General features: G+C 49.2%; 5 protein-coding genes across 5 annotated transcripts in view; 4 read left to right on the top strand and 1 right to left on the bottom strand.

The window, feature by feature from the left end:
• Positions 1-1213: 1213 nt before the first annotated feature.
• Positions 1214-14071, top strand: LOC147149479 (uncharacterized). The gene is made up of 6 exons (XM_086025455.1): positions 1214-1356; positions 1471-1556; positions 2304-3315; positions 3453-3520; positions 5804-8208; positions 13936-14071. Exons 1-5 carry the CDS (start codon positions 1343-1345, stop codon positions 6646-6648), a joined length of 2025 nt encoding a protein of 674 aa, XP_085881581.1. The 5' UTR covers positions 1214-1342; the 3' UTR covers positions 6649-8208; positions 13936-14071.
• On the bottom strand, positions 8946-12346 carry LOC147149480 (uncharacterized). The gene is made up of 2 exons (XM_086026553.1): positions 11928-12346; positions 8946-10481 (listed from the first exon to the last, which is right to left on the bottom strand). Exons 1-2 carry the CDS (start codon positions 11944-11946, stop codon positions 9496-9498), a joined length of 1005 nt encoding a protein of 334 aa, XP_085882679.1. The 5' UTR covers positions 11947-12346; the 3' UTR covers positions 8946-9495.
• LOC147149478 (uncharacterized) lies at positions 12473-15623 on the top strand. Its single transcript, XM_086026531.1, has 2 exons — positions 12473-12988; positions 13936-15623. Exons 1-2 carry the CDS (start codon positions 12871-12873, stop codon positions 15078-15080), a joined length of 1263 nt encoding a protein of 420 aa, XP_085882657.1. The 5' UTR covers positions 12473-12870; the 3' UTR covers positions 15081-15623.
• Positions 15624-17163: 1540 nt separating this feature from the next.
• Positions 17164-22214, top strand: LOC147149477 (uncharacterized). Its single transcript, XM_086026545.1, has 3 exons — positions 17164-17543; positions 18647-18919; positions 20154-22214. Exons 1-3 carry the CDS (start codon positions 17525-17527, stop codon positions 21020-21022), a joined length of 1161 nt encoding a protein of 386 aa, XP_085882671.1. The 5' UTR covers positions 17164-17524; the 3' UTR covers positions 21023-22214.
• A 2093-nt stretch (positions 22215-24307) lies between these two features.
• Positions 24308-26536, top strand: part of LOC147149476 (mucin-5B-like) — a 40263-nt gene continuing 38034 nt past the window's right edge. The window contains exon 1 of the mRNA XM_086025452.1: positions 24308-26494. Coding sequence (XP_085881578.1) covers positions 26428-26494 — 67 coding nt within the window. The 5' untranslated portion in view covers positions 24308-26427. The remainder of the gene's footprint in view (positions 26495-26536) is intronic.

The raw sequence follows: 26536 nt of genomic DNA, 5'->3' as shown, positions 1-26536 counted from the left end.
TCATCAAGCGCGTTTCATTCCGAAAAGTATCTCTTTTTTTTCTCATAAAGTTGCATATTGCAGTACTGACCTTTGGTGTAGTCGATGTTCTCCATGCCTGGTCTGGACTTTGTCACGACCCCAAACTTGTGCTTTCCTTTGCCGTTCTCGTTGGCGGGGCTTGCCATTAGCTGGTCTTTGCTGCCATCTTCAGACTGTTTGCTGGCACTACAAGTTTCAACGACTCCCACCACGTGCCTGTGCAGGCGACCCTCGCCATATCACAGTTCTTTTTTCGCGGTTTCTCTGTATCGCAGACTTTTCGGTGCTGCAAATCTAATTGAGCTCGAATGTGTCGCTTTATCGCGGGGTTTTTCCGTGGTCGTTTTCCACACGGACTCGAGTTATCGCAGGAAGAAAGAATGTCCAAAGTTTGGGATGGTTAGAGGTTTGTAATTTTGGAAACTTGCCACGCGTCTCCTGCGAATGAGCACAACTAGCTCACGCGACTGCACGACAAGAACACTTTTTTTTTAAACTGTTTTTTGAAGTGAACTGTCACTCAGTCTGTGGTGAAAGTGAAACAATTAAGAATAGCTTACGTGGAGAAGAACAACCTGGGATTTATTCCACTCGGGGTGAAAAATGAACAGGAAAAGAACATTTGCAAAAACGGCATCAGCGGGGGTCGGACCATCAAGTGGGGATTATAGGAAGAAGATGAAAATGGTTTCATTCGAAAGGACTTAATTCATGGTTGCGTGTTGAAGTTTGCGTCTGCTTTTGTCTTCTTTTTTGGACGGCGTAATCGATCATTGCACTGCTCGTTTGGGATATTTTATCACAATAAAAGTGCCAAAGGCAGCCGTGCTTTTATTTGACTTGGATGAGGGAATGCTGTTCATATTTGTCAACTGTGGGCATGTGAGACGCTGCGGGCTATACAGATACATTGGACTTGATTTCGTGGATTGTGGTTCACTCACTTGACTTGATTGCGTTTATTTTTACGTAACTTGTCGTTATGGTCTTCCTCTTTCCTTTCATTTTAGAAATGACGCGAAGCCAAGTGTCTCCGCTTGGTGGCAGCATTGTGACGTGGCGGACGTGGGCTGTCATGACAGCCGAACGAAGAAGAAAAGGGCGGAAGTCAACTGCGGCCCGATGTCCACGCTAAAGCATTTCATGTCCACATTCTTTTTCACCAACAATATTTTGCTCGCGTGTAAAATTGCAAGCACGCGTAAACTGTGACGTTTTGTTTGTGCGCCTGGAAGCTCCTTCGATTGGCTTAGCTCGTCAGCGACGGACGGACAAAAAAGAGGCGCAAGTTAAGCATCGCACGCTAATCGGCGGCGAGCTAATGATGAAGCCAGCGTGAGTAGCACCAACAAAAGTCCTCCTATCTGCGTGCAAAAAGGAGCTACTACGGAGCAGCTGTAGTGTTGCGAAGAGCGTCGCTAAATTACGAGGAGGAGCTTTTTGTTTCAGGACAGACGACAGTCAGCGACGACGACGACGACGACGACGTCGTCCACCACTGCACGCTCCCATGGACGCGCACTCACATACACAAGGTCGGTTGCTTTCGACAACGTCTTGCATTCACTTCAGACTTTAAAAGTTGAGTACGCGATCGACAACGTCGAGCGAAGGCTGCTTATTTGGATTGCCAAGAAACAAGACACCTCAAGAACACACCCGTCCGTCCTCGTGGTCGGGTCGTAGGGGGCCGAGCCCACCCCAAAGGCAATCTTTGAACATTGCATTTGTATTTTTTCTTTTGTCAGAGTAGCCATTTTAGTGTTAAGAAATGCCAATGTTGAGTTTATTACCAGTAACTACTTTACATTAACAACAAACAAGGATGTGCTTTTGTTCGATTGATGGGCAGTTTTAACCTGCAACATCCTCTCACGGGCGGCCTTTTTGCAAAGAATGCCAGTTATGACTATGTCAATGTTGGTGCGCAACAGTCCCGTCTATTTTTCAAAGTGAATCTGCATGGGTTTTTGGTGTGGTATTGTATAATGGTATGACCCGGCTGTCACAAAGTGTACAGTGGAAGTAGAAAGATGGAGAGAGAAGTCAGTCCCGGACACCAGACCGACATGAAAGTGGTTGGGCATGTCTTCAAAAATGTCTCAAGGAGCGACGCCCCAAAGTGAACTTGGGTTGGGCTACTTCGGTTTGGAGCGTCAAACTGCAGATGAACGTGAAAGTGGCCTGACGATGCTCGTTTGAGCCTTGAATCGTTCTGAATTGCTCCTCCCGTGTGTTCGGAGACATGACAACTGTGACGTTTGCTTTCTTGTGTCCTACAGACGTCCATCCAGAAGGCCTTCATGAGTGCAGCTCCAGCGCGGAGGAGCGAGAGCCCCCCTGCGTCAAAGAGGAAGACGAAGAGGTGGACGTCTGTCAGGAGGGAGGAGATCATCTCCAGTGTCTGTGTGAGGACGAGGAGGAGGTGGAGGAGGAGGCCCCCACCTGCCAGCTTCCGGTGATTCGAGTCATCGTGAAGGGCGAAGACGATGACAGCGCAGCTCAGTCGTCCCAGCCTTGGCGCGGGTCGGAAGCCGGCGGCTTCTTAGCGCCCCTGTCGGACGGCGATGACGAAAACCCCAAGGGAAGTCGCCGGAGACGTCAGAAGCACGACAAACGCTTCAAATGTTCAGAGTGCGCCAAAGGTTTCGGCACCAAGCGAAATCTCAAAACGCACATGATGACCCACACGGGGGAGAAACCCTTCATTTGCTCCATCTGCGGCGCAAGCTTCTCCCTGAAAGGCACGCTGATGATCCACATGAGGACGCACACGGGGGAGAAACCATTCCCATGCTCCGTGTGTGGCGAGAAATTCTCGCAGAAGGTCAACTTGACCAAGCACATGAGGAAGCACACCGGGGAGAAACCTTTCCCCTGCTCCATCTGCAGCGAGAGGTTCTCCCAGAAAGGAAACTTGATGATTCACATGAGGTGGCACACGGGGGAGAAACCCTTCCACTGCCCAGTTTGCGGCGAACGCTTTTCCCAAAAAGGCAATCTGATGATACACACCAGGACGCACACGGGAGAAAAGCCGTATCCCTGCTCCGTGTGCGCTCAAACGTTCTCCCGCAAAGACATTTTGTCCAAACACACCAGGACGCACACGGGCGAGAAACCTTTCGCTTGCTCCGTTTGCGGCGAGAGGTTTGCGCAGAGCGGCAACTTGAAGACGCACGTGAGGACGCACACGGGAGAAAAACCTTACGGCTGTCACCTGTGTGGCGTCAAATTTGCGTACAAGTATCAGGTCAACAAACACAAGTGCGCCTCGGATGTCGCCGGCAGCCCGTGAACATTCCATGATCGTTTTCCTGCACGGGCTCTTCTTACTGCGGACTCACTCGGCGAAAAAAAAAGCAAGCCAGGGGGAAAGCGTGTAAAAGGTACAATGTCTGTACAATCTCATTGGCTGATGCCCACATTAGTCAGCAGGCCAAAGCCCCGCCTTTTAAAGCCAAGCACATTGATAGTCATAGACACTCCAGTATGGACCGTGAGAATGGTGATCCCAAGTGGACAAAATTCATGCCTGCACCTCACATGCACTTGCATTTGTTCTTGGCTTCATGGATGGATGGATGGATGGATGGATGGATGAATGATGTGTTGATATTTGAGTGAGAAATTAGCTCTTTTCCCTACTCACTAATGCGTCAGCTTTTTTAGTAGTATTGATTGAAAAAAGAAAAAAAAAAAAGGCTTCAGTTTATCCCCAGAATAATGCATGCTGCACACTCTTGTCTGACTGTTGACCGAACTTTTTTTTTTGTTTTGAATGTAAAAGAGCCAAAGGCAGCAGCTTCTTCCCAACTCTACTTTTTAAAAAATAAATTTTCCTCAACTCTACTTTTTTCATGTTGGAAGGCTTTTTTGTGTGTTTGTTTTTTTGCTTTGAAATAAAACTGAGTTGTGATTGAAGAGGTGATTTTTTAGCATTATTTGTATAGTGGTTGTATAAATATTCTACTCGGAATTATATCAGAAAACAACAATTGGGAAAAAGACCAAAAATAGTAGAATTGTATGGTGAAAAAAATGGACAACAATTGATGAAACATACAAACATATTTGGTAGAAATAACATTTGAAAAACTAAAGCTCCAAATATATTCTGGCAAAATGTGCCTTTTGGGGAGGGTAAATAATACAATTGGAAAAATTATAATGATAGAAATATATTTGAAGAACTAAAGTTATCTAAAATAAGACAACATACAAAGGTATTGGAGGAAAAAACTCAACTGGATTTTTTTGTGGATACAGAAATATTAGAGAAAAATCGAATTTTGCCTAAATCTGCCCTGACATGAACTGGCGACCAGTCCACACAGATTGGCTAGATTGTTTGAGCCAATATTGTATGTGGTTGTGAATGAGGGCAACGTCCTAAAAATTGTGCTACGACTTCACCAGCTCCACTCGAACAAGAAATCAAAAATATGATCTTAAAAATGTTGAAATAAAGCTGTAGTCATTCATGTATGTGATGTTATGTTCCATCGCCACTTTCATGGGATCTAATGCTGTCAACATTTCTCCACGTGATGGCAGCATTGTGCCGTCACGGATGCAAGTTCTCACCAACCTCCACCGAAGAAGAAAAAGGCGCCGCACGTCGCTAAGCGGAGGCCTCGCCTCTTGAAGACTGTATCGACACCTTTCCAATCTAAACTTCGGCTTCGTTGTTGTTACTGTGTAGAGTTTAAGGCGTTCATTGCAAGAAAAAAAGTTCGTTCCAGTCCCTCCTCAGTGCGCTTCGCAGTGTCTCTGGTTAGCTTAGCTCGTTAGCTTGCGAACAAAGACTCGCGCAAGTTAGCAACACGCGAAGCGGACGCAAGCGTGAGCGTCAAGTGTTTGTGTTTTAGGGATCGAACATGGGCGGAAAAGTGAAAGCAATCTTGTCAGTGTCGTGAAAAACAGCGGAGAACGAGGGGGGACAAAAGAGGACAGTCGGCGACGCTTCAATGGACTCGCACGCAGCAGGTTTGTCCTCTCAACATGACTTTCGGTCATCAATCGTTCAATCAGCCGAAGGCAGAAAACGAAGCCATTGAGACCGAGGTTTGGTTTCTATTAGCAAGGGTGCTAGGTCCTAGAAGGCGGAGGACCATTCGCCTCGGAACAACGACAATACGTCACGCAAACATGATAGAGGCAGCACGACAACAATGAGAAAACGAAGAGACTACTTGGGACCCAGTATGGACGGCAGCAAATGTGCTTCCTGTACTGCAAGCGAGCACGAAGAAGATTGACACATTCAGAAAGAGAAGAGAAAGAGCTCCATGTCCGCGCGCAAGCAGAAGCAACACGTTCATTCAGCGACTTCTCTTTTCATTTGAAACTACAGCACCGAGAGAGCAACGAGGCCACTTGGGAGTCGCTGGACCGCCGAAGGTCTTCCACCACCAAATAGCAAGTTCAAACCGGCTTCTCGGTCGTAAGAAGAATCAAGACGGCGAAATGCATTCTATTGGAAAAAATAAGACACAAAAATATTTGGACAAAGCACATACAAATTTGTTCAGGGAAAAAAAAATCCTAACATCAGGATTAAAAACAGTTGGAAAGAGTAAGAGGGAAGATACAGAACTGTTGGGAAAAAAATAATATACAAATCTTTATAACAGAACATATTGTGAAGTAATATTTGAACAAATTACAAATGTAGTGATAATAAATCCAGTTGGGAAAAATGGATGTAAGGCATCAAATTACGAAACATTCCAGAATCGCTGATGCCGTCCTCGTGCGTTTGTCCTCTCGTGTCCCGCAGACGTCCAGCAGCGGGAGCAGTTCTCGGGGGTGAAGTGGGAAGCTCCGGAGTCGGCCCACGTTAAAGAGGAGGCGCCGTCGCCCCCCCGCGTCAAGCGGGAAGAGGAGGAGCCTGAGGCCTCCCGCGTCAAAGAGGAAGAAGAAGAACGCAGCGTCAGTCGGGAAACGGACGCCGGCAAACTCGCAGTCGCGGTGAAGAGTGAAGATCACGACGATGGTGGCGAGGAGAAGCTCGCGGCGCCGCTCTCAGACACGTCCTCGCCGTCGCCGTCTTCCCACTCTCAAGACGAGGAGGACGCCAAAGGAGGCGTGCGGAGTCCCAAGGCCTTCAAGTGCTGTCAGTGCGCCAAAGCGTTTGGCAGCAAGAGCAACCTGAAGCGCCACATGGGCTGCCACACGGGAGAAAAACTATTCGGCTGCTCGGCGTGCGGCAAGCGTTTCTCTCAAAAGGGAATCTTGATGCGGCACGCCCGCACGCACACGGGAGAGAAACCCTTCAGCTGCCCCTTCTGCGCCAAAAGCTTCTCCATGAAGGGAAACCTGCTGACGCACACCCGCATCCACACCGGCGAGAAACCCTTCTCGTGTTCGGCGTGCGGCGCCAGCTTCACCGTCCGCTCGGCGCTGGTGCAGCACCTGAGGACGCACACCGGAGAGAGACCCTTTGCCTGCTCCTTCTGCGGGAAAACCTTCTCCCAGAAAGTCAGCTTGATGACGCACCTGAGAAGACACACGGGGGAGAAGGTGTTCCGATGCCACGCGTGCGACCGCGCCTTCGCTCACAAGTATCAGCTCAACAAACACCCGTGTGCCGGCGACAAGAGCGCAACGTCGTCCGGCCCCTGACGGCCGGCGGCGCCACTCTGGGGAGACTGCGATGTCACGTACTCACCGACGCTCTCGCGACCATGAGTGAAACGCCCGTTCCAGTATGCCGTGGCATATTAGTATGATGCGTGAAAGCATTTCACTTGTGTGAATGGGAGCAGAAACAAATAGTGCGTGAGAGCGTTTCACTAATGCACTGTAAAAGCCTTTGGCGTTGGGTCGTCAACAAGGACTTTTCAGTCCAGAAACAGGAAGTGATGTCACTTTCAAAGCAAAACGACTCCAAATCCAACATGAACTTTGTTCTTGTTTTTCTTGTTTTTTGGGGGTTTTTTTTTACACTTGCGCGAAGAAATGTGACTTCAGCATAGTGACGGATTCTTTTGACCTTTTTGTGTGAAATCGATTAAGAAAAATAAGTGCACTACTCAGCCGGTGACAGTAGGAGCCCTATTGAGTTAATACTCAAATGCTTTGTTGTCAAAAGAAGTGGAAGACGAGGACACGGTGGAAACAGGAGTCCGGAACATCCCGACAGGCGTTGCCACCTTTTGTACTGATCGAAAGTGAGCGGAGCGACTTTGGCCAGGTTAGCACGCGGGCGAGTCAAATTAGCATTTTGCCGTCATGACATGTTTTGTCCATAAGAGGCAGTCAAGAGCACAGACTTGTTTTTTCATGGCGGATGAAATGCCACGTTGCTAAGGGAGCATTTCATGTTTCAAATAAAAGTCCATCGTTCCCCAAAATAAAATTGCTACAATTGTTCGTTTGTGAGCTGACATTGGCTGTCGATTGGTCGCTCCTCCATTTGGTAAGGAAGCGACGCATGGAAGACGAAGGCCCCCGCCTCGCTCGGGACCGAGGTGAAGCTGTGCCGGAGGTGCGACTTGAACCCCCTTCCGCCTCAACGCGTTTAGGTCAAAGTTGCTCAGGGCTCAGCCAACGACCGATCGCGGCTCAGCCTCAGAAAACGGGCGAGCCGTGATTGGCGCTTACCTGAGCAACTGTGATGTCATTTTCAGGCCACAGAAGTGGCAAAAGGGCTGCGTTTTGTTCTCAATTCCTATTCCACAAAGGCGGAATTCGTCAGAATGCCGCGTTTCAACTGGTGGGCCCGCATAGAACAAATTCCTGTTAGAAAAAATAGTCCTTGTGTGCTTTTATTTTGTCTGGACTAAAGCAGGTTTTAGGACTCAAATGTGTCTTTGCTTACATTGTACTTTTCTATCAATATAAACATTTAATGAAGAGTGTTTTTCCACTTTTACATGTGCTTTGGACGGTTGATGTGTGAAGTTGTGAAATGTGTATGGGCCTTGCGTGTACTGTACTTGTGGGATTGAATTTTGTCCTTTGTGCGACACCGTAGCACCACAAGAGGGAGCCCTAGAAAGCTAGCCGCAAAGGTGTGAGGAATGAGGAAGCTGCTTTGTTTGAGCCGGAGCCCCAAAGTTTGATCTCCAGGCTCTGCCTTGACCGATGCTTCATTTGCACACAAAAGGGACTTTGACGCCTGTGTTCAACAACAGAAGAGAAGATCATTGAACATGAGGCATCCTTGGTGAGCGCACTGAGGTATGCTTGTTGCTTTCCTTTGATTGGTTTGAAATACTGGTTTTCTCTCAATACTGAGTGTTGAGTCGAAAATGAGTGTTTGATGTTTTAATATTGATGCGCAGATGATTGGGATTGTACTGCGAAGACCGAAGGGTGACTTGCTTGTTTGTTTTGTGTATCCTGGCACACAGTTTTCACGGTGCTATGACGACAATGATGGCGCTCCAACTGAAGTGAAAGACGCATTATGCATGAGTCGCGACTCTCTTTGGGGATGCTCCAACATATATTTGGCTTGACTTCCCCTTATGCTCAAATAAAAGCAAATGAGCCACGAAGCAATACAAAAGAGTGTCCGTGGCCAGCATGGCCGGTTGTGAATTGCGTTGCGTGCCCGTGAAATGACGCGGCACGCCTGTCCGAGGGCTCGTCGGGTAGCGAGCCAGGAGGTTATGGGCCGGTAGAGGAGGAAAAGCACAATGCAAGTACACGCGCTTAGTCCATTTGTGTCTTTGCGTTCGATTTGCACCCGACTTTGATTGCCGAGCACGTTGCCGGTTTCGGCGCCGTTGCTTGAGAGCGGGACCGAGGGAGCTCGGCACCCCGGGTAGGCCAAGACAGCTACAACATGTGGCACGTTGCTTCTATTTACTTGGATGGCAAATCAATTAACAATGTGTGTTTTGAGATGGCAAATGTAATGTGAATTGCATTTGGGATGTTTTAGGTTGAAGAAATGACGTTTAGCACCCGTGGAACGCAACGCCGTCATTTTATTGATGCCAAGTTTCTTTAGAGTGAAGAATTCCACCTGCAATCTTTCAAGTGTTCACTACGACAACTTGACCAAATTCTCCCAAGCCAGCATAAACACAAGCCGGCATTCGGACGACAACGAGAATGCAAACAAATCTGTGGCTTAATCGCTTCAACTTCTCCTGTTCCATCAAACGCTGATGTGCACGCTTGCGGAGCCAATAAATAAAATGAACATACATTATACCGCACCCCCCTCCCCCCACGACCGCAGCCTTTTGCCATTTTTTAAAATGTCACGCCACCACTGGTGGAAGTGCTCTGCACTCGTCCAGGCCCAAAATCCGGAAGAAGCGTATCAATTTAGCCTAGAGTGATTTTGCCAACAAAAGACAATTGCTGGCAGCTGTGTGATGAATTGCTGCTTGCAACAATTTCTCCCGGTAGCCCCCAGTTTTGAGAAGCCGCAGACGATGCGCAATCAGTCAACTTGGCCTTGTTGTTTGAAACGGACGCAGAGACCCGAAATGGACGGAAAGCGGCGCGGCTTCATTTGCGGCCGCTCTCGTCGGGAGCGCATTTGTGTTTGTTCAGCTGATACTTGTGTGCGAATGTTTGCTGGCAAAGCTGGCAAGCGAAGGGTTTCTCTCCCGTGTGTCGCCTGGCGTGCTTCAGCAAGTTTCCCTTCTGGGAGAAGCTTTGTGCGCAAACGGAGCAGGAGAAGGGTTTCTCCACGCCGTGCGTGCTCTTGTGCGTCACCAAACTGCCTTTTTGGGAGAATCGCTTGCCGCAAATGGAGCAGGGGTAGGGTTTCTCTCCGCTGTGCGTCCTCATGTGTCTCATCAGATGTCCCTTCTGGGAGAACCTTTGCGCGCAAAGGGAGCAGGGGAAGGGTTTTTCGCCGGTGTGCGTCCTCATGTGTCTCAAAAGCGCCGAACGCAGACTGAAGCTGGTCTCGCAGGCGGCGCAGGAGAAGGTTTTCTCGCCGGTGTGAGTGTGCGCGTGCGTGGCCAAGTTGCCTTTGCGGGAGAAGCTTTCCCCGCAAACCGAGCACGTGAAGGGTTTCTCTCCCGTGTGCGTGCTGGCGTGCTTCATCAGATTTCCCTTTTCGGAGAATCTTTTGCCGCACAGCGGGCAGGGGAACGGCTTCTCTCCCGTGTGCGTCCTCACGTGGAGCTTCAAGTTACTCTTCCTGGGGAAGGCTTTGCCGCAAAACGGACAGCCGAAGCTTTTCTCTCCCGCGTGACTTTGCGCGTGTCCCGGCGCAGTGGCGGTTTTGTCGCCGCGTGAGCCGGACGTGTCCTCGCCGTCCAACAGCGGCTCGGCTCGCCTCGGCTCCGCCGGGACGTCGCTCTCGCCTTGGGACCGGCGAGCTTCACCTTCGTCATCTTCCTCCTTCACAATCACGTGAATCACCGGCAAGCGGGCCGCCTCCTGACCAATGTCCGCTTCCTCCTCTTCCACTTTAACGCCGGGGTGCTCCTCCTCCTCCAAGCTGGAGCTCCACCCCTGCCAGTCCTCGTCTTCACTGACGTCTGCACGACACAAGACATTTATTTGTTGGGCACATACAAATAGCGGCAGGGACGCACATGCAGTGGTGCGGGGCTCCAGACTACCGGTAACTTTTATTTTTTTTTTAACTGGAAGCACGGTGGCCCCTACCCTACAATTTGGGGGCGCATGCTACAAATCCACTTGCAAAGTAAACATTCACATTTCCATTCATTTTCAGGGCTCTATTAATCACGGACAATTTTTCTTTTTTCCACATTTAAACCTAAGACAAAGTTAAAGACATCCCCCCAACCCCCCCAAAAAAATTAATCAGCAAATAATAAAATGGCCTTTTTTGGGTAAAGTGAAAGAGATCAGACAAGTATTGTTTACGGCACAGTCGGATTTTCATACACCTGTTTCCATGGAAGTGATTGAAAGCCCCGATTGCCGTTATTTGGACGGGTGTACCAATACTTTTGGCAATTGTGTAAAAGTTAGAAAGAAGGCTGCTGAAATTGTACCTTTAAAAGGGGAAGTCAAGTCAAATATTTTCTGTTCTCTATTTGTGTAGTAAGCACAGCATTCTGCTGAATATGGCGTTTGTGGAAAGTGAGCGAATCAGCGCAATGCAGCCGTTTTGGTCCATCTGAGCGGGCGGCCGTATTGCCACTTGCTGACAATTGGAAATGACATCACAGTTGCTCAGCTTGCAAACATCACACGAGCAAACCCAGAAAAGAGGCAAGCCGTGACGCCCGTTACCTGAGCCCGCCTGGCGGGCACTGTGACGTCATTTTCAGTTGCCAGCAAGAGGCAGATGGATTCAAACCGATGTACTCTACCAGCCAACTCGGAAAATAATTGTCTATGACAGCCCTAGTTGACAACTGTTCCTGTATAGCCGACACAGGTTGGATTAGCGATTGGCATTAAAGCATCTTATTCATTTGACATGCAGAAAAGTTGCCAGGGAATGCAGGGAATGAAACCCGAATTAGAAACGTGTGTGTTGTGGACTCCTCCCCCCCAACTCAACCTCCTGCCACCAAAGGTAAACGCGTCTAGAAGCGCCGCTGGTCCAATGGCTTGCGACTGGGAACGAAGCCTCAAGGGCACGCCTATAAAAAGGCTCCAGATCGGGACGAGGATGATTTGGACCATTTGCAGGCAAGTGTGGACCACGGCGTTCTCAGTCCCCACAAAGATCATGTCGAAATTAGCCGCACTTGGTTCTTTTCACTGGATTCTTTCAGATTGATTGAGGGTTTGACTTCTGCTCAGTTACGTGCACATTCGTTTTAAGCCGTCGCAATGCGAGGACTACGGCTTTGTCCACACAGACATGTGATCCCATATGATCCCTTCTGACAATAATGATAAAACGACCAAAACATTCACACTGGACCTTTTTCATTACAGGAAAAAAAAACTGCCAAGTGGATAAATGCAGACGGTATTGTGAGAGTACGAATGGCACGAACTTGCTGCGTGAGAGTCCATGTGAGCTTGCAGTCGTGGTCGCTGTTTTTTCTGTCTTTTTCTTCCTCTTCTTTTCGTTGTGTCCCCACAGTTCCCCCTGGTGTTCTGCGAACGCGCTTTTCGCACACGACAAGGATGTGTTCACATTTTCCACACACTAACAAGGCCGCTTTCGCATGTGCTGCTAACGTCCTCCTCTCATTGTTCGCGGCTAACGCGGCTAACACGCGAAACGAGCGTCGAGGCGACGTGATGATCAACTACGATCTTTGCTCACTGCTCGGGGTCAAGAAGTTGCACCGAAGAAATAAGAAAAGAGCCGGCCAAAAGACAATAATTGCACATTTCAAATCGCAATGAGGAGGGCCTGTCAACGCACGATCTGTGACCGCCGCACGATGTAAGTCGCGCATGCGCAGAAGGTCGGCTGAGGAGGCTCGCTAACTACGGCAACGACACTCGAACAAAATACGCAGTGATGCCTCTGCACAATACATGTATGTATATATTATATATGTATGTATATTGTATATGTTTGTGTGTATATATATGTGTATATGTATTTATTTATTTTTTGAATTTATTTCAGGTTTTACAGTACATAATTGTGCCCTCCATGTGTTTTGACCCTCATGGCACGCCTGAATCTCAGATGGCAGTCAGCGCGCATGCGCAGTGTTGATTTGCAGCAGCAACAACAGTGAAATGTCCCTTCTCCTTGATTCACACACAGTTTGCGTCTAAATATTCGATTCTTCCCCTTGTGCTGCTGTTTTTCGGTTTGATCAAGTGCTCGTCGTTGCCATCTAACGTGGACAAAATATCACAGTTTGTTAAAAACTCGTCTCGGTGCATTTTGCAGCGTATCCGGCCAGCTAGCTTAGCTTGTTATCATCCAGTGTCAACAAAGGGTCGGAAGCAACGAAGCCAAGTGTTGCCGCTCGCATGGAAAAGGTGCAAAAAAATGAGCGGCTGGCTGCAAACGTGTTTGTAGGAAGGACCGACGAGGGAGTTTGTGCAACAACAGACGACAAGGAGACCCCCATGGACACGCACGCAGCGGGTTGGTTCAATTGTCGAACGTGTCCTTCAATAAGGTTTTTAACTTGAGATTTTAGCCCGTAATGTCAATTGGCTTCATCATTTCTTCTTCTATCTTTCATGAATGTTGCCCTCCCACTTCCCCAAAGCATGTCAACCTCAATGACGACGCGGGCAAAATTGGCCATCGTTTGCCCACAGTGGAGATGGGGGCATATTATTGGAATCTTCAAAAACTCATACCAAGATATGTCATTTCACAACTTCTCCCATCAATGTGACCCATAACTGAAGAAAAAGCCCTTGAAAACGTCTGATATCATCATTGTAAAAGCACCAACCACTGCTTTGGGAGTTCAAAGAAACTTTCTGAGATCTCTCATATTCCAAAACAAGAGGATGAACATGATAACAATGTACGGCAAATCCAGTCAAATGAAATGTCAAAATTGCATCGAATATGGCCACAAAATTCCACGTTTCGAAATTGGAACTGACAGACTAGAATTCTTCATTCATTTGAAATATTTCACCGGGCAGGGAGTTTTGTTCCCGTAGCCCGAATTTGCAAATCGGAACACGGCGAGTCCGACTAAGCGACGCAAACGCAGCCGGGGTCGGGAAAGAAAAAGATCCCGCTTGGGAGCGGTGCAGGGGCTAGAGCGCATCTTGGGATGGCTGCGATTTTAATTACTTAATCCTTAATTACTATTCTTGCATATGTTTTGTCGTTGACCAATGTCTGTTCCACACTTCAGCCCATTTATCATAAACATAGTGAAAACGAGTGGAGTCGACAGCGCGCCCCCCTACATTTCAGGATGGGGCCACTGTCAAAAAAAAAAAAAAAAGTTAGTCTGGAGCCCTGCTTTGAACCCAGAAAACCTTTGTCGACCTTTTGGTGCCCCTTAATGACTTTGCTGCCACTTGAGTCGGTGAGCTCAACAATTGTCCTCTTGTGTCCGGCAGAGGTCCAGCAGCAGCTGCTGCGGAGTCCGGAAGGTTTGGGCCCCGCTCGGTGCCTGGGACAAGAAGCGGAGGAGCCCACGCTCCGTCACTTTAAAGAGGAAGAGGAAGAAGTGGACGTGAGCCAGCAGGGGGAGCGGCCGCAAGGCGCGGACGCCGAGGAGGCGGACACGTGTGACTTTCCGGTGATTCGCGTCGTCGTGAAAAGTGAAGACGAAGACGGCGAAATTGAGGACAGCGTCAGGACGGAGCCGGCGCAAGTGGAAAGCTCTCAAGGTGACCCGAGAAATCCGGCGGCCGCCTTGAAATGTTCCCGATGCCACAAAACGTTCGCCTACAAGTCGGATCTCAAGACGCACATGCGAAGTCACACGGGAGAAAAACTATTCAGCTGCTCGCTGTGCGCCAAAAGCTTCACTCAAAAGGGCACGTTGACCATCCACATGAGGAAGCACACGGGTGAGAAGCCTTATCCGTGTCCGGCGTGCGACATGACTTTCCGAGATCGCTCGACGATGGTCAAACACACGCAAACGCACACGGGGGAGAAATCCTTCGCTTGCGCCGTGTGCGGTCAAAGCTTCGCTAGAAAGAGTAACTTGAAGGAACACGCCAAAACGCACAGCGGCGAGAAACCTTTTGCCTGCTCAGTCTGCGCTAAAGGCTTTGCCAAAAATATCAATTTGAAAGCTCACATGCGAATCCACACCGGAGAAAAACCGTTCTCGTGCTCTCTGTGCGACATGACCTTTCGCTTTCAGTCATCGTTGATTCCGCACATGAGAACGCACACCGGCGAGAACTTCACGTGCTCCTTTTGCGGCAAAATCTTCTCCAGGATGATGAGTTTGATGGAGCACACCAGAATACACACGGGCGAGAAGCCCTTCTCGTGTTCCGTGTGCAACATGACCTTCCGGCTGCAGTCCACCATCGCCAACCACATGAAGACGCACAGCGGAGAGAAACCTTTTGCTTGCTCCGTGTGCAACTCCCGTTTTACGCTTCAAGCCACCATGTTGAGACACATGAGAACGCACACGGGGGAGAAACCGTTCCATTGTCACGAGTGTGGGGACAAATTTGCTTATAAGTATCAGATGAACAAGCACAAATGTGCCGGGGAGAGCAGCAGTGGCTTGATTTGACTTTTGTTCTTGAAAGGAAAACACCGGACACATCTGTCATCGGACGTCTTGTGCGTGTCCTGTAATAAAATATTTCAAGCGTGACAGAACGATTGTCTGCCCAGGTTTAATTGGCGCAAGTAAATTTGCACAGAAAGCCGTCCGTCCCCCGGCGGCTTGCGCGTCCAAGCATTGTGTCGACTCATTGTGAAGCAAACGGGCCCTGCGGGTGGCATCCGGCGCGGGCGTCAGCAGCCTTTTTTCAAACTGACGGCCACTTGGTGGGCTACCGCTTTGACACGCGCCTCTGAAATAACACCTTTGCTCGAAATGACCTTTACTAATGTTGTTTTGTATTCCATTAAGAAATAATGGCATGCATTTATGTGAAGACACTGATCTTGTTAATGACAATGATTTGGTTTGTAATTCACCAAAATGTGACTGATGAGGTTTTGGCTGGACACCAGCGATATGCAACATTTGAATTCTTGAGATCGCCACAAGTGGCCATTTTCAAAGAGTATCTTGCACAAAATTGGGAGAAAATCACAATGTCCCTTGACTGCTACACTATTTTTGGAGCGGGCGACTGGGCTACTCATGTGGTCCCCGGGGGGAGGGGGGGGGGCATGTCGGTGAGCCCAAGCGAACGGTTTTCATTCGCTATTGTCTAAAAAAAAATCAAATAAATAAAACATGCCAAGCTGAATCTTGAGGCATCATAATGCCGCACGGCCCCCGCAGGCTGAGGGAATAAATTGCTTCTCCAGCTGTTTTCAACACTTGCGATTGGTCGCTCATGGGTGAAAACAACAAACGCTGCCATTTGGCAAAGAATATTCAAAGGAACTCTCTTGTCAAGATACTCCAATTTTCCACCGACAACCTCTCTCTTTCGTCTCAAAATAATCGTCGCAGTGATTTCGAATTTATGGAGGTGACAAGCCTTTTTCCTCATTGGAGCTCACTTTGAATGTCCGTCAAACCCCAAATATCGGGGTACTATCGTTGCTATTTCCCGAGGGTGGGGTGGGCATGACAAGAGATGCGCACTTGACGTCTGCTGACGATTGTTTGCAATTTTCGGTCCTTCGGCGACGTGAAGCGTTTTGACACCTGCGCGTGCAGTCAGTGGTGAGTGAAAGTTGTCCGCGGGAGCCGCAGCGGGAGCCGCAGCGGGAGCCGCAGCGGGAGCCGCAGCGGGAGCCGCAGCGGGAGCCGCAGCGGGAGCCGCAGCGGGAGCCGCAGCGGGAGCCGCAGCGGGAGCCGCAGCGGGAGCCGCAGCGGGAGCCGCAGCGGGAGCCGCAGCGGGAGCCGCAGCGGGAGCCGCAGCGGGAGCCGCAGCGGGAGCCGCAGCGGGAGCCGCAGCGGGAGCCGCAGCGGGAGCCGCAGCGGGAGCCGCAGCGGGAGCCGCAGCGGGAGCACAAATCAAAGCACAAAGACGGGGGCGTGGGTCTTTTAGAGCAGAAACACCAAAATTGCTCTTTATGTAACTTCCAGAACAAAACAACGTACTAATGCAATCTTTGCAGACCTTCGGAGCAAACGGCATTTCGGCAGCATCACGTACACACCGGGGCGACACACATCAGCCAAGAAAGGTTACACCCACATCAAGTGTGATTTCAAAAAAAAAAAAAAAAAAGTCATGGAACAACTCAACAATGTCAGTTCGAAACAAACCTGTATTTGCGTGCAGTAGCTTTCCAGACCTATAAAACAAAACTGTTTTTATTTGATTAACAATGCCATGTATAATAACTTTATCAATGCAAACGGGGGCAAGACTTCCTATTCAAATACAATGGATTCACTTTTTGAGAATTTGAGAGGGTGGGGAGCCCTGTTTCCCTCTGTCGCTTCGGTAGACAAATGTTCCTATTTGTATAAATGTCGGATTAAAATAAATAAATAAATGAATACATAAATAACAAAGATAATAAAGCATTTTCTTTTCCCGGACCCCTTGCAACTACGCCACGCACCACTAGGGGTCCACAGCGTCCAGGTGGACACATCGTCCAAGAGCGGCGTTGTTGTTTGTACAAGTGGGCTTGCCGTAGATCATCTCTGGTTGGCCCACAGCCACGCATTACGCAACACTTCCGCCTTTTTGGACGCTGTCGAACAGTTGGCGTGTAAATGTAAAATGATTGTCTTTTTGCTGCACGTCTGCTTCTTTGTGAAATTTGGCATTGCTATTGATAGCGAACAAGATCGTAGTTCGTCACAGTGTCGCTGCGGCGCCTTTTCAAGCTTCTCCAGCTCGCTTGGCTTGTTAGCCGCTGACAAAGAGCCGCCGAGCAAGTTTAGCTAAGCACGGATGCTACACGACGCCGCGTCGTCGCCGAATGAGCCAGCAAGTGCAAACGTGCTCGTAGTGTCCCAACGGTAATTTCCGAGCAACTTTTCGTGCACAAAAGAGGACAAGGAGCGGCAACGTTTTCCTTTTCCAGCCTCAAATGGACCCACACTCAGCGGGTTGGTGTCCAAACTTTTAAAAAATCCCTTAAAGTACTTACAAAGAGCAAATTCAAATCCACATCCAATGTAGAAGAATGCTATGTGGGGGAAAACACACACAAAAACTCACTTCACTTCGGTTTGCTTGCAGCCTTTTTTAAAAAAATTTTTTACATGTTGAGTTGTATAGTTTTTATATAAATTGAGGTCTAAGCAGTGCAATCCACATGTCAAGATTAGGGATGGACCGATTATCGGCCGCAACGATTTATCGGCCGCGACGATATACGGCGTTTTGCCCAATGTCGCCTTTTTTTAAAAATCTGTTGGCCGATAAGAAATCAATGTAAAAGTGTGTTGAAACCAAAACAAAGATATTTGAAAGTTGAACTTTTATGTCATTTTGAAAATTTGAAATTTTTCTTTACTGTCAAAAACTACACGGAGCTATTGTTTTAAGTTTTCCTTTATCCTTTTTAAGACATGCTGTCGACTCTGGGTGCTCCCTGAACTTTTTGTTAGAATTTGATAACAATGACGTACATTGTCCAAAATTTATAGTAATAATAATCATTTTTAAAAACTCAACATTATGCAAATCTGGAAAATGGTTCAATAAACATCTGCTTAAAGATGTTTCAATAAAGGGTCATTTTTTTTTTGATGCCAATGTTTTCTGGTTTACCGAAAATGTGCTCCGAATATCGGTTATCGGCCTTCTTGACTAATGATAATCGGTATCGGCCCTGGAAAAAAACATATCGGTCTATGTCTAGCCAACATCCCGTATGATGAAAGTTGAAGTGACAAAGTCACACATTTGCTTGCATTGTTGGTGTCATCAAACTTTGGACTTTCCGATTTATGTTTACGTCACACTTGTTTGGAAGAATTGTGTCAAGTTGTTGTAGTGAACGCTGACTAATTGACTTGCAATCTTTCAAGTCAAGTAGAGACATATCATATCAATTCGCGGCGCGTTTGCCTTTAAGTGTAAGCCGAAGCTCTAAGAGCAAACCGATTGCGTAATAAATCGCACTATTAAGGGAAAAAACAAATGTCCCATTTTCCAAATGCTTCAGCCCTTCCTTAACTGGATGTTTGTCCTCTTGTGCCTTTAGACGTCCAGCGGCTGCTTCTGTTGGGCCCCCCCCACGTTAAAGAGGAAGAGCGCCCTGGCATCAAAGAGGAGCAGCCGGAGCTCCTCCCCCCGAAGGAGGAAGAGGAGGAGCGCAGCATCAGTCCCGAGGACGACGTCGATGCCAAAAGCGAGGCCGGCGCCCGGCGCCGGCAGGACGAGGTGGAAGGACGCCGAGCCGACGACCTCCTGGCTCCGCTCTCGGACGGCGAGGCCGCGTCGGCGTCGCGCTCTCCTGGCGACCGCGACCCCAAAGGTGACGTGAGCATGAAATGTTCTCGGTGTGACAAAACGTTTGGCAAGAGGAGAAATTGAACGCCCAACCTGGGCCGGCACACGGGGGAGAAACCCTTGGCGTGCTCCCTTTGCGGCCAAAGGTTCAAACTTCAAACGCCGCCACGCTTGCGGCAAAAGCTTCTCCCAAAGGGGGCGCTTGACCGCCCACGCGCGTAGCCACGCGGGCGACGGGCCTTCGGCGCGCCCGTCGTGCCGCAAGCGCTTCTCCACCGAGGGACGCACGGCAGGACCCACACGGGGGAGAAACCCTCCGGCTGCGCCCTTTGCGACGCCCGCTTCGCCGACGGCGCGAGCACGGGCGAGAAGCCCTTCACGTGCCGGCTGCGCCGCGAGCGCTTCTCGCAGAAGGGCAACCCGATGACGCACGTGAGGATGACACACGGGCGAGAAACCCTTCCCGCTTCTCGCAGAAGGGCAACATGAAGACGCACGTGAGGAGGCGCACCGGAGAAAAAGCCTTTTATTGCCGGGAGAGCTTCGCTCGCCGCTATCAGCTGTACAAGCACAAATGTGCGGCCAGGACCGGCACGTGACACCCGCTCAGGCGGACGTGCTTTCACTGTGTACCATTGCGCTGCCACGCCAAAGGTTTCTCCAAATTTCATGTCGGTTTTTTGTTGTTGTTGTTGTTGTTGTTCTTGTTGTTGTTGTTATCGTAGTCTAAGCAAGCTAACACGGCGTTTGAGCTAGCTTGATATTTTCTCTTTAGCTGCCAGCAAGTCGGGAGCGGGACTGCACTTGCAGCTGGCAAACGCTTGTGCTGGCTGCTACTCGCTCGGCGCGCGGCGAAAGGAGACTTGGCTCCGCAGACGAGCGTCGCGCTTCGCGCTCCACCATGTGAATCGTTTCCCTGTGCGAGCTTGATGGCGCTCAGTGTGGAGTTGTTTGTTGTGCGCCTGCATGCTGCTTCGTCAACGGGTAATGGGCGTGGGTTATGCAAATGAAGGCACGTCGGGCTGAATCGCGATTTAGTGCCAAGAAAATGGGCCAGTACGCTCTTGGCGCGATTCCGAGGGTGATTTTGGCTCAACTGTCAACGTGCCGACGCTGAGCCCCAGTCAGTTCCTCATTTTGCGGACAGACCGGCAGTCTGGATTTGTGAAAATTCTTTTTTGCAGACAAGCAAGTTTCCGGCCTTCCTTTCGCCCTTTTCCAAAGCGTGCGTGTGTGTTTGCCTGTCTTGTGTCGCGCAGACGTCCGGCAGCTGCGAGCCAAGGCGGCCCGCCTCGCACACCAAGTTGTCGGAGTGCTCGTGAAGTGCGAAGACGACGACGACGACGATGATGGCGGTGACGAAGACGACTCCAGAGGCGGCGACGCGGCAGGCCAAACGGACGCGTTGCGATGTGGCGAGTGCGACAAGCGCTTCGGCGACAAGCGCCACTTGAAGCGCCACGCGCGATGTCACAGCGGGGAGAAACCCTTCGTCTGCTCCTTTTGCGGCAAGGCCTTCGTCCGCAACGAGCATCTGACGTCGCACGTGAGGATCCACACGGGCGAGAAGCCCTTTGCGTGTTCCGCGTGCGGCCGGACCTTCTCGCACAAGTCCAACCTGACGGCGCACATGCGGAGGCACACGGGCGAGAAACCGTACGCGTGCCGCCTGTGCGGCGAGCGCTTCGCCCGCAAAATCAGCCTGAGCGTCCACACCAAGACGCACAGCGGGGAGAAACCCTTCGGCTGCTCCGTGTGCACCAAAAGCTTCTCCCTCAAGGAACATTTGACCACGCACGCCAGGACGCACACCGGAGAGAAACCTTTCTCCTGCGCCTTGTGCCCGGCGAGCTTCGCCGACCGCTCGGCGCTGAGCAGGCACGGCAGGACGCACACGGGGGAGAAGCCCTTCTCCTGCTCCGTATGCGGCAAAAGCTTCTCACTGAAGGCCTACCTGACGGAACACCAGGGGGCGCACGGCGGGCGAAAAGCCTTCTCGTGCGCCGCCTGTAAGTGCACGTTCAGTTTCCGTTCGGCGTTGGCGCGCCACGCCAAGACGCACAGCGGGCGGAAAAGCCCAAAGGGCAAACGCGGCGCGGGTGCTGCCCAACAGAGCGGCAACCGCTGACGGCGCGTTCGCTTGCTTGTTGTTTATCCTCGCCGGCCAAGATGAGCGCCCCGAAAAAAGGTGCCGATGTCGTTGGTGGTACATAAAACAAGGCTCTTGACCAATGAATCAACATCTCTTTGTTGGTTTTCAATTTCAGCATTTGACAACTGATTTACTTGGAATGAATTGTTTGTCATGACATCCAATTCTCCCGAAGGGGAAAAAAAGCACCTGAAAGTTTAGCGCCATTTCTTTTTATTGTTGTCAGGTTATTTCCGGTAATCCACCGATTATCGACCGGGCCGATGATCTGCGCCGACATTCGGCGTTTTGACGTATATCGGCATTGGCCTTTTTTTAAAAATCTGATGGCCGATCAATCCATTTACAACTCTGCTCAAATCAAAACAAAGAGATGTGAAAGTTGAACATTTCTGTCATTTTGAAATTTTGCCGGACTTTGTTGACTGTAGAAAAGTATTTGGAGTGATTAAGTTTTCATTGAACTTTTTAAGACCCCGGGTGCACCCTGGGTACTTTTTCGTTTTCGCATTTTATTAAGAAAAAAAAAAAGAACGGTGGCTCCGGAAAGTATTCAGACCCCTTGAAATGTTTCCCTTTTTGTGCCATTGCAGCCATTTGCCAAAATCAATCAATCAATCCAGCAAGCAAGCGAGCGAGCCGCGGTGCAGTGACGGTCGACTTTGCGGAACTTTCCCCGTCCCATCTCCCGACCGCAAGCCGCAGTGATCTTTGGGCTCTCGTTGACTTCTCTCACCAAGGCTCTCTTCTCCCTCCCACGATTTCTCAGTTTGGCAGAACGGCCGGGTGGAGGAAGAGTTGTGCTCGTCCCCAACTTGTTCCAGTTGAGGATTACGGAGGCGGGCCACTGTGAGTGCTGCAGAAATTCTTTTGTAACCTTGGCCAGACGTGTGCCTTGCCACAATTGCGTCTGTGATCTCCGCGGGCGGCTCCTTCGACCTCACGATTGGATGATTTGCTCTGAACGTGCACCGTGAGCTGTGAGGCCTTAGCTAGACAGGTGTGCGCCTTTCCGACTCGAGTCCAATCAGTCGAATCCAACACAGCTGGACCATCTCAGAAGAAATGGCCAGCATGTGAGCTCAATGTGAAGGTCGCCGCAATGGCTCAGAATACTTTGGACCAGAGGATATTTCCGTTTTTCTTTTCTCATAAATTTGCAAAAATGTCTACATTGCAGATTTTTTTTTCTGTCAAGAGGGAGTGTTTGTTGAGAATTCAAATGAACTTTTTGGATTTTGGATGCAATGACACAAAGTGAAAAATGTCAAGGGCTCCGAATACTTTGTGTATCCACCGTATTGTCCCCAAATATTCATAATAATAAACAAACGTATGCGTAAGGACGTTACAAGAAAATGAAGAATTTTATTTGGGAAATTTTGACGCCAATATTTCCCTTTTTACGGAAAAAGAATATCGGCCCCAATAACGGTATCGGCCCTAAAAACACATGTCGGTCTATCTCTAATGAAGCAATTGTTTATTACGATAATGATAACAAATGGTGTTTGGAATCAATTGACCGTTTGATTCCTTACCATCGATTGTACTCAAGCCGTTGCTCACGTTTTCAAAAGGGACTCGTCTATGTGCGTGTGCGCGCATGCGGCTTTGCCATGGGTGTCAAAATCGCGGCATGTGGGCTATTTGCGGCCCACAGGATGCTATTTTGCGGCCCCCTACTTGACATCAAAGTCAAGTGTTAGTGATCTCAGCCCCGCCCCCGCCCCCTTTTTTTTTGCTGCGTCGTTGCCCTGGGCCTTTGTGTGTGTTGACATCCTTTCAATCTGGTGGTGTGTGCGTTGAGCATGCCTTCAATCGATCGTGTTTGTTCGCGTGCGTGCGCGCGCGCGCGTTAACGAGCCATCCGTCAGGTCACATCCTGCTGGCGTGTGCGTGTTGCTGTTTGTCGTGCTTAAGAAAAGAAAAGCGGGCGGCTCGGACGCGGTGCCTTTGGGCGAGGCGTGTGCTCCTTTTCTTCTCTTTTATTTGATTTGTGAGCCAAGCAACTTTTTTTCTCGTGTTGATTTAGGAAACGCAAGTGGCTCATGTGATGGCAGCATTACAATATTAATGTCACCTCGTCAACATAATTCTTCATATGCAAAGAAGGATCACAACGGTCTTCAAGTTGGGATGTGTCAGAATAATGTATAACGATTGCTATGTTCTGATGCTTGCCTTTTGTCTCACACATCTCTATTATGCACGATAGAGGTTTGATGATTAGCCTTGTTCTAATCTCGACGTTAGCCGCGTAGGAATCCGTGTTCAGCTTTAGCCCTGTTCTAATCTAGGCCCGGCTTGCTTTGTGTGCCTTGCCTGCACGCATGCATAATGATGACTCTCTCACACACACACACAAAGACAAAAGCCGCTCAGAATGTTCCAGCTGCTTTGCCCCCCCCCCCCCCCCCCCGCTCGCCATTAGAGCTGGAACACCTTTGTAATCAGGGACTCCTAAGAAAATAAAAAGAGAGGAGACCCAGGGGCCGATCCCAATTGTAATTGTACAGTCGCCTGTGCTCTCCTCGCGAGTCAAATGACAATATTGTGCTGAGTGTCCTCATCGTGTGCCTCGTTGTTTACTGATGTCTCACTTGGTGTGAACCTGACGGGATGCAAATGGCACCTCGACTGGATTTCCTTGACTTTTCCCACGCGCTGGCGTCCAATCGATCCCTTGCGCAGTTGTTTCGCTATCGCCATCGAGGGGAGCATCTCGGTGGAGGAGTCCCGGGTAGAAAAGTTGCTGTCTTTGCGTCGTTCAGTTCAAAAGGCAAAATCAACGGCAAATGGAAAAATCATGGAAAGGTCACTGGAAAATTGGAAGCTTTGTTTATTTCACTTGCTCAGTGTGAAATGCAAAGGCCAAAATATTTGATGGCTTCAACAACCAGAGTGAAATATTTTACATGCGTCATCTTCAAGTGATATCTTCAAGCGAACAAAAACTCTCAATTGAAAAAAACCAATCGTAAACAAAAGTGTATTTTGATGGCAGCAGTTGAATTGTAAAAGTGAGGCCGGATTCTGGAAATATTGCATGATTCAATTGGTCATCATTTTGATGAGTGCTAACAAAAACCCCAAATCCAAAAATTGACGATGAAAAACAATAATAATTGAAAGAACGAGTCAAGTGTGTTGTGAAGCCTAAATAATGGGTGCATTCACTTCACTCTTTGAAATATTTCGTTTGATTGCTTACAACTGACCAAAAGCCCACATTGAAAAATCTGTAGCTTTTTTTTTTTTTTTTTTTTTTTTTTTTTTTTAGAAAACGCGAAACTGAAAGTGGGAAAAAGTCATTTTGATGACAAAGCTTACAGGCACCAAAACCCAAATTTGACATTTTCAAGCGTTGACAGTGTAACAGCAAAAGCACCCAAATCGATTGATTGATTCTGAATGCAGAAATGAGTTGGCAATTGAAACGTATTTTCAACTTTTCTTCTGGTGAATAAGAAAATGTGCGCACTTTTCCAATAATCAGCTTTGCGCAACAATTCCCTTTTCAACCTTTCCGATAAAAAGTCTGACTTTTGGAGATTTGTTTTTTTCAGTGGTGGAAGGGCAACTGTATATATATTTACTGTAATGCCCTGCTCTCTGGCCTCCCGAAAAAGAGCATTTCCCCATCGCAACTACTGCAGAATTCAGCCGCTCGGGTGCTGACGAGAACCAGAGGGCGGGAGCACATTACGCCAGTTTTGAAATTGCTGCATTGGCTCCCCGTGTGTTTCAGGATGGATTTTAAGGTACTTGTATTAGTTTATAAATGTGTTAATGGTCTTGGGCCATCTTATTTATCTGATTTGCTTTTATCATACCAACCCTCGCGGATGCTGAGGTCCTCTGGCGCCGGCCTTTTATTTATTCCAAGGGTGAGGACCAAAATGCATGGCGAGGCTGCATTCAGCCATTTTGGTCCTCACCTTTGGAATAGCCTGCCAGAGGACCTCAGGTCTGCAGAGACTGTTGATATTTTGAAGAGGAAGCTCAAGACACACCTTTTTAGTTTGGCTTTCAACAACTTTTAAATAATGTATCTTTTCTTTAGATTGAAGATTATTATTTTTTTATCTTATCTTACTGATTCTAGTTCTTAGACGATACTACTGTTCTGTCTTTTAGTTTTGTTGCTCTCTGCCGTTGTCAGCTTTTAGCTCCAGTGTTTCCTCATGGGGGGGTGGGGGGGGGTGCTCCGCTTTGAGGGAGGGGTGGCTGCCCTTCCCGCGGGGGCTGTCATGGCAGGGACTCCTTGGGTCTGGGTGGCCGGCGGCCTCTACGCTTTGTGTGGGGTCCGCCTGTCTAATCCGGGCTGGGGTCTCTATGGTGGTGGCCGTGGGCTGTCATACCCCTGGGCGCGGAGAGCTGCCCTTGGGTACCCTTTCCTCATATGGTTCCTCTGTGCCTTGTCATGTCTTTTGAACACATTTTATCAGGTTGTGCACTTTGTGTAGGTGTGTGTGAATGATTGCTGATGTACTAATGGATATCTGTCTTGGGTTTGTTGGGAGGGAGGGCATGAACGGATTTTTTTTTATTGATTGATTTTTTTTTTTTATTATATATATTTTTTAATGTTTTGCTTTGGATGTTTTACAGCACTTTGAGTTGCATTGTTATGTATGAAAAGTGCTATATAAATAAAATGTGATTGATTGATTTACATTTGATATTTCTTCTCTTTAGAATATCCATTTTTTTCCCGCTCTCTATATTTTGTGCGTGCGTGTGTGTGTGTGTGTGTGTGTGAAGATTTGTTGTCCAAAGGGTTTGCTCGAGCAGGATGGCCATCCTGGACTGAGTCAGCCGCATTGAATGGAGGCAGACACTTTGATCTTCAGCGTTGCCGTCGTCTTGCTCCTCCCTGGGGAAACAGTCGCCACGATGACGTGGGCTGGCTCGCCAAACGCCAAGAACGGACGGATGGGCCGCCGGATGACACGCTGCGGCTCGGTCGTCAGTCGCTCGCAAGGCGCGCGTAGGCGGGCGAGGGCTTCGCCCGCAGGCCTGTCACGGTGGCCTGTTAAGTGCTTCGAAGGGAGCTTTGACGCGTCAATGGCGTCGGAGGGGTTAACTGCTGAGCAATATGGAGACGGCGCGGATGCGTCGCCAGACAATCACAGCGCAGGACGGAAAGGCGGCCAGTTATTTGGTGTCATCGGAGGAAGACAAACACGGGGCAGAATTGATGAATTGCAAATGGCCGCTCCTGTTGACTCAAGGCGCGCGCAGGCAGGCAGATAGATGCACACGCCCAAGCGGAGCGTCGTCGGTCCCCCGTGGGAGGTGCGAGGCCGGCGGCCGCATAAAGGCGGCCCCGTTGCGCAGCGGAGCCCTCACACTGCCGGACGAGCGCTCACGGCAACATGGGGGCCGGGACCGCCTTTTGGTTGCTGCTCCTCGCGCCGCTCGCCGGCGGCCACGCCAACGCAGGTGCGACCGATCGATCGTGCGACCGATGCGATCGTGCGACCG

The sequence above is a fragment of the Filicampus tigris genome, chromosome 3 (assembly GCF_054856515.1).
Source record: "Filicampus tigris isolate MCC_2025a chromosome 3, RoL_Ftig_1.0, whole genome shotgun sequence".
NCBI lineage: Eukaryota > Metazoa > Chordata > Actinopteri > Syngnathiformes > Syngnathidae > Filicampus > Filicampus tigris.
The sequence above is the reverse complement of the archived record's forward strand: the minus strand, read 5'-3'. Positions and strand labels throughout refer to the sequence as shown.